This window comes from Apaloderma vittatum, unplaced genomic scaffold, assembly GCF_000703405.1.
Source record: "Apaloderma vittatum isolate BGI_N311 unplaced genomic scaffold, ASM70340v1 scaffold23048, whole genome shotgun sequence".
Classification (NCBI taxonomy): Eukaryota; Metazoa; Chordata; class Aves; order Trogoniformes; family Trogonidae; genus Apaloderma; species Apaloderma vittatum.
The window spans coordinates 1-9,589 of record NW_009730513.1 but is presented as its reverse complement, the minus strand read 5'-3'; the positions used below and the strand labels follow the sequence as shown (position 1 = coordinate 9,589).

The following is a 9,589-nucleotide window of genomic DNA, read 5'->3' as shown; positions in this document are numbered from 1 at the left end:
AGTACAATGACAAGGAAAATGCCAGTGTAAAACATCAGTTAAGCTACAGGTTACTCTTCCCCTGCATATCTGTAAATCAACAGTCACTTTGACAGGTTAGTATTTCAGAACTACCAGTTCAGTCCTTTCTCCTTAAGGCCTGTGGAATGCCAGCTTTCCACATGAAGCCAGCAGACTCTTGGAGGAGGGAAAGATTGAGTACTCACTGGACTAAGTACACAGCACTTCACTAAGTTTACTGCCACATGGGCGTTGGGGTGTAATCCCCACTCATATGCACATTTGCACTGCTGTTAGGTGATTGAGTTTAGCTACAGCAATGCTTTTCTTTTTTTCCAAAGTGGCTTTATGGCTGCAAAAGGAACTGCCCTGTGATTGCTTTTCTAATTAAATCCACAAGGATTTCACAGCAGTTATATCCAGAAGTGGAAATTTAATATGAAATCTGCAGGTATTTGACCATTCAAGCTTTGAGATGGGAACAAACTTGGTGGAAACGCTGAGCAAGCTGTTCAGTACTAAAAATAGACACTAGAGGGTGCAAACGCTTAAAGTTAAGCCATTTTAACTTCACATGTACTGGTTTTCTTATTGCTCATCATATAATAATTTATTCTCAAGCAGTTTACTTAGTAGTTCTGCAGAAAAAGATATTGTCATTTCTTACCTCAGTTTGTTTCTCTTCAGCCACCTGATTTTGTACTTCAGTCTTTTTTAATTCATTTACTGTTTCTGCATCAGGTTGTTCTGGTGAGAAGTTAAGCGCAAGAGGTAGCACAGGTGGAGGAGATATTTCATCTTCTGAAGAAGAGATCTGTTTCTTACTCTCTTTTTTCTGTTTAGAACTGGGGAAAAGAACACTGGCCATAACTGAGTTCTTTAAATCACCATGAACTACTGAAGACAAGCCCATGCCCTAACCTCGTTTTAGTCTTAAATTGATACATATACACATCCTAAATTTCACACATGGGATTTTGGGTTTTCTTAGACTTTGAAGAAACAACCAGGAAACAAGAACTGATATTGCATATCACTGAACAACCCACCTGAGCCTCTGCTGAAAGGAAGTACTGACACGAGCTGGGGGACCAGGGATTGTAATCCGGTTAGTGTAACAAAGTAATTTTAGAGGAAGCAAGTCTTTCCTTGAGAGAAAAGACTATTTTTGGAAATATAGTCTAGGTAACATGGCATACAGTAGGAGTTTTCTAGCTTTTTTTTTTGCTTTAATACTTGCTCATCACCAACCATGAAACAAGCCTGCATACATAGATAAAGCACTTGTGAGAAGATGTTGCCCTCTTGGGTCCCGCTTCATTCAATATATTCATCAATGACCTGGATGAAGGGACAGAATGTACCATCAGCAAATTTGCTGATGACACAAAACTGGGATGGGTGGCTAACACACCAGAGGGCTGTGCCGCCTTCCAGGACAGGCTGGAGAGTTGGGCAAGCATAGGGTACTGCACCTGGGGAGGAACAACCCCAGGTACCAGTACAGGTTAGGGGCTGACCTGCTGGAAAGCAGCCCCATGGAGAAAGACCTGGGAGTTCTCAGTGACAACAGCATGACCATGAGCCAGCAAGGTGCCCTTGTGGCCAAGGCAGCCAATGGCATCCTGGGGTGCATCAAGAAGAGGGTGGCCAGCAGGTCGATGGAGGTCATCCTCCCCCTCGACTCCACCCTGGCGAGGCTGTATCTGGAGTCCTGTGTCCAGTTCAAGAAGTACAGGGAACTGCTGAAGAGGGTACAGCAAACGGCTATGAAGATGATGAGGGGACTAGAACATCTCTCTTATGAAGAAAGACTGAGGGACTTTGGTCTTCTTAGTCTGTAGAAGACTGGCCTTTTTAGTCTGTAGAAGACTGAGGGGGCATCTTATTAATGATTATAAATCCTTAAAGGGTGGGTGTCAGGAGGATGGGGCCAGTGTTTTTTCAGTGGCGCCATGTGACAGAACAAGACGTAACAGGGACAAACTTGAACATAGAAAGTAACATCTAAACACAAGGAGGAGCTTCTTTACTTTGAGGGAGACAAAGCACTGGAACAGGCTGCCCAGAGAGGTGGTGAAATCTCCTCTGGAGACATTCAAAACCTGCCTGGACACCACCCTGTGTAACCTGCTCTTGGTTAACCTGCTCTGGCAGTGAGGGTTGGACTAGATGATCTCCAGAGGCCCCTTCCAACCCCTATCATTCTGAGATTCTTCATATTATCAGTCCAACATCATTTTCACAGAAAATCAAAATAATTAACAAGTGTAGGAGTCACCCATTCTGCAAGCAGTTATTTCAAATGAAACATAGGTAAGTTTGCTCAGAAACTAAAAGTTCAGTCAACCTTGGCTTTTCACTGATGCTTTAACAAGGTCTAGTTTTACAGAAGCGTTGGCAACAGTATAAAACAAAGTTGAGTAATGTGTATTTTTAACCAGCTACTTCCCTTCATCAGAAGGCAACGGGAAAACAACCTCAACGCCAAATCTGTTTTCAGCCACATCATCAGATACACGTCTGCTGGCTCAAGAAATGCAAATAACTTCCTATTAGAGTTTATAATTCTTTAAAGTTATATATTACTCATTTCATTACAGCTTACTAGTATTTTACTAGTCACAGGATATAAATCTTGTTAGGCCTATAGAGCATCTATGCTCAAATGCTTCATTCTAACATTTATCAGGTATCAGAGGTCCTTAGAACCTGAAAGTCATCAAAATTCATCTAGAGGCAGTTTACCTACAAGATGTATTTCATATACAAAGATTTCTGTCTTACCCAGCCGTAAGAGTCTTTTTGGTAGAAAAGGTGGAACTTGGGTGAACAAATGCACCAGGTGGAGATAATGCTGTTCTTGGTACAGTTTTAGGAGTCACTGCTGGAAATCCTGAGATCCGACGAACAGGAGTAGGTAAGCCAGACCGTTTCAGGCTGGCAGGAGTCATGGAGACAGGTCTCTGAAAGATCCCATCTTCTGAGGTTTTCACAGGAGTGCTGACTGCTATGGCACTGAGAAAAACCCCAACATGCATTAGCCAAAAGCTTCTAGAAACAGTTTTATTCAAGCTAGTCAACGAAACAACAGAAATCAGTTTACCTTTGGACAGTAAGGGAACAGTAATTATCATAAAATTGATAATTATAGCATAGTAAGGGCTGTACTTTATAACAATTCTTTTATGAGTGACTCAAGTCTACTTAGCACTGCAAAGAAAACCCTTTTCTGAAGAGATGGAGGGGAGTTTGGTTTAGCTCTGGGTTTTGGCTGGGTTTTTTCGGTTTAAATTTTTTTAAATCAGTTCCAACAGGCATTAACACAGCTAACCTGGAGGGTCTCAAGGGACTAGAGAATATGAAGTTAGAACTTCTAAAGGTTGTTGCAACATCCAACCACAGTGCATTAAGAAATATGGCTCAGTGCATTCAATTTTCAGTTCAGCCTTACCTTCCAAGTGTGCCAGAAAATGTTAATCCAAGAGATTGTGTTGCTTTTGGTGTGAATTTGTTTGATGGCGTATCTAGAGAGAAAAGATTGGTTCATTGCTTTACATGTGGGGTTTTTTGTTTTTTTTTAAATAAGAGATACCTTTCAGTATCTTTTTCAGTATCTTTCACTAATTCCTTCCAAGAGGTGGGTAGAAGCACAATGAAACGAATAATAAGTAACATTTGCTTTTAATAGCCAAGCTATAAGACAGGTCACGCAAAGTAAGTGCTTACCCCCAGTCTTCACCGGGACCTTAGTTTGACTCGGAACAGACAAAGCTCTGGCCTTGGGTTTCGGACACAGGCTTCCTGTTGTTGCACTTCCTTCTTTATCCTGCTGACAGAGCTGCTGCAGACTGGGAACAGAGCTCGGCCTCTGAATCCCACTGCCTACGGCCTCAGATGTTGCAGCAGCTGAAGATTTAGTCAAGCTTACAGCACTAGATACTTTGGGAGTACTGGCTGATCTTGCTTGCTTCCTAGATTTATCAGCATCGGCAGCCTGCAGAGATGGCACTCTGGTAGGTCTGTGAAGAGCCAGCCTGTTTGTACCAGATGAAAGCTTAGAGGCACTCACACCACCTCTGGAGGACAAGCTTGATTTCTCTGAAATAGAAAGTTAAGTTATGTTTCTGAATCACTGCTTATTGCTAAGTTTTTAACTAAGCAGAACAATTACGCTTACATGGGAAAGTGTGATGTACAGCACTTCAATTTGTGTTCAAACAACTCCAGTTTTAGGAGAATAAATACAACTACTGAAAGCTTATTCTCTCAATTATCCTGCAAACTTTGCCTGGTTTAGAAAGTCTCCTCACCAAATTTCTGAAATTACTGCAATCAAGTTAAAGAATATTCTTCAAGGAATACCAGGACAGTTTGCAGATTTAAGTTACATTCTCAACATTTTCTCCCAGCATAGTTGTCTTTGTTCCCTTAAGTAGACATGCATAGCTACTTCAAAACTGATTTGTAACACAAATGTGTAGGAAGAATGTTTACCATTTTTTCCTATGGGAGAAATGGGTAAACTTGAATTCAGACTTGAGTTCACGCTGGAAAATGATGTTGAGGAAGAGGAAGAAGTAGTCATTCTTGTGAGACCACTGGCAACACCAGGAAGTTTCAAATGTCTTGTCTTCTTTAAGCCAATCTGAACCAGAGAGTATAGTTTATTCAAAAGCAAAAATAAAACTATTTTACACATTTTACCATGTTTTTTTCTTGGTATTATAGCTTTTTGTTTGTGAATTTTAGAGAAACTCCTTCCTCAGATTACAGTTACAAGTATTGAATTTTCTTACAAACAGTTCGTTATATTTGGGTTATTACACAGAACTGCAGCATCATATCTGGGAGGCCGACTGTCATTTTTATTCCTGCCGCTAACTTGAGTGTGGACTTTGAGGGATTAAAGAGCAAAAGGAACAAGCCCAGTCTATACTGAGCACCAACCAGCTGGAAAGCAGCTTTGCAGAAAAGGCCCTTTGGAGTGCTGGTGGACAAGCTGAAGTGAGCCAGCAGCATGCCCTTGCAGCAAAGAACGCTAACGGCATCCTGTTGCCAGCAGATAAGAGGGGATGATCCCTCCCCTCTCCTCACCACTGGGGAGGCCACATTTGTGTCCAGTTTCAGGCTCCCCAGTACAAGAGCAATTTGAAGCTGCTGGAAAAAGCCCAGCAAAGGGCTGCTAAGATGATTAAGGGACTGGAGCATCTCTCGTCTGAGGAAAGGTTTTAGAGAGCTGAGACTGCGCAGTCTAGAGAAGGCTCAAGGTAGATCTCACCAATATATACAAATATCTGAAAGGACAACAGGCAGAGACTGAAACGCAGGAGGTTCTACCTCTGAACGCCAGGAAGCACTGTTTACTGCAAGGGTAACTGAACTCTGGCACTGGTTGCCCAGAGAAGTTGTTGACTCTCCATTCTTGACTCAGAAGGTGCCTGGACACATTCCTGGGCAGCCATCTCTAGGTGGCCCTGCTTGAGCAGGAGGTTGGACCAGATGGCCTCAAGACATTCCTTCTAACATCAACCGTTCTGTGACTCAATGCAGTGGCACGCAGCGTGGAGGCAGGTGTTGACCTTCAGAACAACTCCTGACAGCTCTAGGTTTTCTACCTTCATACAAGTTATGGCAGCCTTTTCATATGATATAGTTAACTAGACAGTTCAAAAATTTTGTTTCTTACAGAAAATTGCTGATCACTTATCTGCAGCTAATGCTTTAAAAACAAAGGTAATGCTTGTTAATCCAATGCCTTTATAGTTGCTCTTAAGTACGTTCACTGTGTTATAGACTTAGAATACACATTCAAGAATGGCAGTTACAGAACAGAGACTACTTTTCCTTAAACACACTATACAAAACAATATAGCTTTACATTAGAAAGTAAACTATATTCATTTTTTCTTTTTATCAGAACGTAAGAAAAAATATTTTTATATTAAGAATGTTTTGCATTACCTTACTTGGTGCAGGAAGGGCTTTTTTGTCTTGCACTGAGGAACTGCCACTGAACGAAGAATCAAAGACATCTGAAGCAGCACTAGATTTATCAGAAATTAGTTCTTCAGATGATCCTATGCTGTTCAAGTCTTTTTTTGTAGAAATACTAGTATGTTTTCCTGGTTTGGGCTGAAAATTTCAATAAAACAGTTTGAAAATTAGTAGCATTTCTATAAACCACTATAAAGCTTTTTACAGAAATTGATTTTGTTGAATAAAACCAGGTAACAGTCCATGATGAAGTTTTTGAACCCAGTCTTTAGACTAATATAGTTTAAAGTTAGTCTAGTATTTGCTAAATACTAGAATATGCTTGAAACCAGATATTGGACATTAACCTAAGGACAGATGTGCAACAATTCAACAGCACAAATTTCATATAATCATGTTCACCTACATACTGTAACAGCTGTTCCTTACAACTATGAGATCTTCATTTAATTCGTGTTCTTCTGCTTTACTCCAGCTTCCTAGAAGATGAGACACTACAGCAGACTACATCATCTAAGCCATCTGTTTAGACAGGAGGGTAAAATTTGGCTAGTTAAAGCACTAAGACTGTGCCTTTTCTTACAGCACGCAAAAATCAAGACAACTTATACCATGAAGGCATCAAATGGTGCCCTATATTCTATATGTCATGATTCCCAAGAAGCCAATACCACATTGTCAGTAAAACGTGCGTACACGCTGGAGCCTAAGCCATAAGGTACAGAGCAATGAAATCCAGAAGATATTCTGTCTAGAGCCTGGGGTTTCTGCACACAAGGTCATTAACAAACACAACGGTTTCCTTGTGGTCCTAGAATACCTTTCCAGCTGGTGACATAGCCACATCCTAAACATAATACCACTCATCAGTGCTTTTCATGATCGACACCAGCTGTGGACAAAACTAGAGCTAAAAGTTTTTATTGTCCTATCAAAACAATTGTGGGGTTTTTCCTCTCTCACCTCAACTGACAAGGGTTAACAATAAACAAAGCCATATTTGCACATAAGGTCACTAAGACAACTGCTGGTAAAATCACTACACCAAAACAGTGTTTAAACAGAAGCCAGGAATGAAACACAATACAATGGAAAAGAAATTTCCCTGCACATGCCCTACATTGTGGTAACAGATAAGCTGATTGGCTACTATACCACAGTAGCTGCCCTGACTTTTCTTTTTTTGTATATAATAATGTTTCCTGTCTAAAGATCTTAGGAGGTAGAAAACCATCAGAAGATTACAGTTCCCTTTTAAAAACAAAAGCTTGTAGACAGTTTAAACATTCCTAAAACACACATAGGCCCTGTTTAAAGAAAAGGTTGTTGCCCAGAAGCCATCTTTACCTTTTCAATACTCAAATTGCTTTTTCCAAGAGTAGATGAAGGTCTTGCCATTGGCAGTTTGCCTGTTGCCTTCATATTACTTCCTTTCGCTTTCTGTTCTTGTGTCGGAGGTGAAGTGATGGTTTTCGTAGGAGATACAAGAATTTTAATAGGGCTTCTGTTTGGAGGAGTATGAAGAGCATGTGTTTTATCATCTGACAAAAGTTTATCTGATTCCTTCTGAAAACAAGGTGGCAGCTGACATGCTTTGCTGTCCCACACACAGTATGTCTCCCTTTTAGCAGCCCTGGGACTTTTCTCTATATTTTGGTTTGTCAGTATTTTCAATTTTAACTTTGAGTCCTCCGCAAATTTTTCTACAATCTTGTTTTCCTGTTCTTCTGACTGGCTTATTTTAGTCTGTTCATTCTTGCTTTCAGTCTCTATCTGGAGTGCTAACAAATGAGCTTCTTTAAAAATTTCTACAAATTTCTCTCCTGTAAGTGGGCTCCACAGGACTTTATCATCAAAAGCAGGTGCATTCTTTTTTTCAGCACTTTCTTTTGCTTCGATATTTACAGCAATACATTTTTCTTTGTGTCCCAAAGGTCCAACAAAAACTTCATCTTCATTTTCACTACAAAACAAAATAAGTCAGCCCAGCACCCTACACATGTCCATTTTAAAGGTCTATTTACTTGTAGACCTTTCACTTACCTTGCCGGAGAGAGTGAAATGTCAAAATCAAACTTTTCATCAGTCAGAAGAGGGAAGTCTGAAACTACAACAAGGATTTTGTCACAGTGGGGATGTGCAATAAAAAAAAATATTGCATTATGCTTTGACAGTTTAGTGAAGCTGATGAAGAGACTTTTAGTTCCCAAGCTTAAACTGATAAAAAAAAAGTCTAAGGTCAAAAATTGAAGGTACAGCTGTGAATATGATCATAATTGTGATAGATGCTTAAATATCATGAAATATCTCAACACTAATTTCTAAGTATCTATAATAGGAACATGGAAACTGGCTGTGGGCAAGGGTATCGGCAGCCTACAATTCAAAAAAGTAAGAATATATAATGTAGAGCTATATGACAATGCAGCTGTCCCATCAGTCAGTTCTTTTCCCCACTCAGACTGCCACAGAATAACAGGAGCCAGTGAGAAAGATTAGTTTTCTTTTCTTCTATACATGGAATATTAATTGAATCTGCTGCAGACAGATAAGGAAGAGCGAGGAGCTCAGATTAGATAGACATCATGTCTCTACTACACATGCTCTAGCACCAGTGCTCCACAAAGTCTGGAAGCAACTTTTAACTCTGAGACTGGCAAGAGAGGCCCTTGCAAGGAAACAGGTACACAGAACAAGACAGAAAGCAGATACAGGTCTACTGATGTGAACTGTCTCAACTTTTAATACGGGATATATTAGGTAAAAAGATAACCCAACATGTTCTCCACCTACCATTGCTCGCACAAATACTCAGTTTGTCTTCAAGCATATCACCTGAGCAATGTGCTGCCATTTCTTTTACTTCCTCCATAGTGCCTGGAAAATACAGAGTTAGCTATGCAGTAGGTTTAAAAAAGAAACGATAAGGTCACATAAGGTCACAGTCAAATTAGCATGGAGGTAAACATTCCTTTTGAAGACTCATATGTTCTATTTAGAGACAGCCACACAAACATGGTTTATGGGCTATATCAACCCTCTCTTGAAACGTGCTATCAAGTTATCTGAGGCTATGCATATGTAAAGTGTCCAATCTCTCTAAAAACTCACAAAATACAGCAGTGATGCGTAGGATTTCTGAAATTCCTTAACTCAAGCTCTGTGTTTAGCAACTAAACACCTTATATGGATACTGCTGCAATGGGCAAGGTGCCCAGGCAGCTGCAGCAGAGCACTGCCACCCCACAGGCTAGGAAAACCCCACCTTTTTACAGCACTATTTCAAGACTGGCATAATCAGAGAATCACAGAATGGACTGAGTTGGAAGGGACCTTAAAGCTCACCTAGCTCCAACGCTCCCGCCATGGGCAGGGCCACCTCCCCCCAGGCCAGGCTGCTCAAGGCCCCAGCCAGCCCGGCCCTGAACACTGCCAGGGAGGGGGCACCCCCAGCTTCTCAGCATATCTCTGCTCCACGCTGTGCTTCAGACAGTGCCTTTCGCTTGGGGACACAAACCCATCACATGCGACCTTCCCGCGAGTAAAGGCTGATTTCTCTCCCACCTCAACAAAACCCGCTCAGGCTTCGCCG

The 9,589-nt window shown here is 41.0% G+C and overlaps 1 protein-coding gene across 1 annotated transcript; it reads right to left on the bottom strand.

Moving 5' to 3' along the window:
* Nucleotides 1-667: 667 nt before the first annotated feature.
* GTSE1 (G-2 and S-phase expressed 1) lies at nucleotides 668-8,869 on the bottom strand (the record flags this gene model as incomplete). The annotated part of the gene is made up of 9 exons (XM_009874847.1): nucleotides 8,791-8,869; nucleotides 8,041-8,104; nucleotides 7,345-7,960; nucleotides 5,965-6,135; nucleotides 4,498-4,648; nucleotides 3,730-4,101; nucleotides 3,455-3,527; nucleotides 2,788-3,018; nucleotides 668-845 (listed from the first exon to the last, which is right to left on the bottom strand). Coding segments are annotated over exons 1-9 (1,935 nt in total), but the record flags the coding sequence as incomplete, so codon positions are not given.
* Nucleotides 8,870-9,589: the final 720 nt, after the last annotated feature.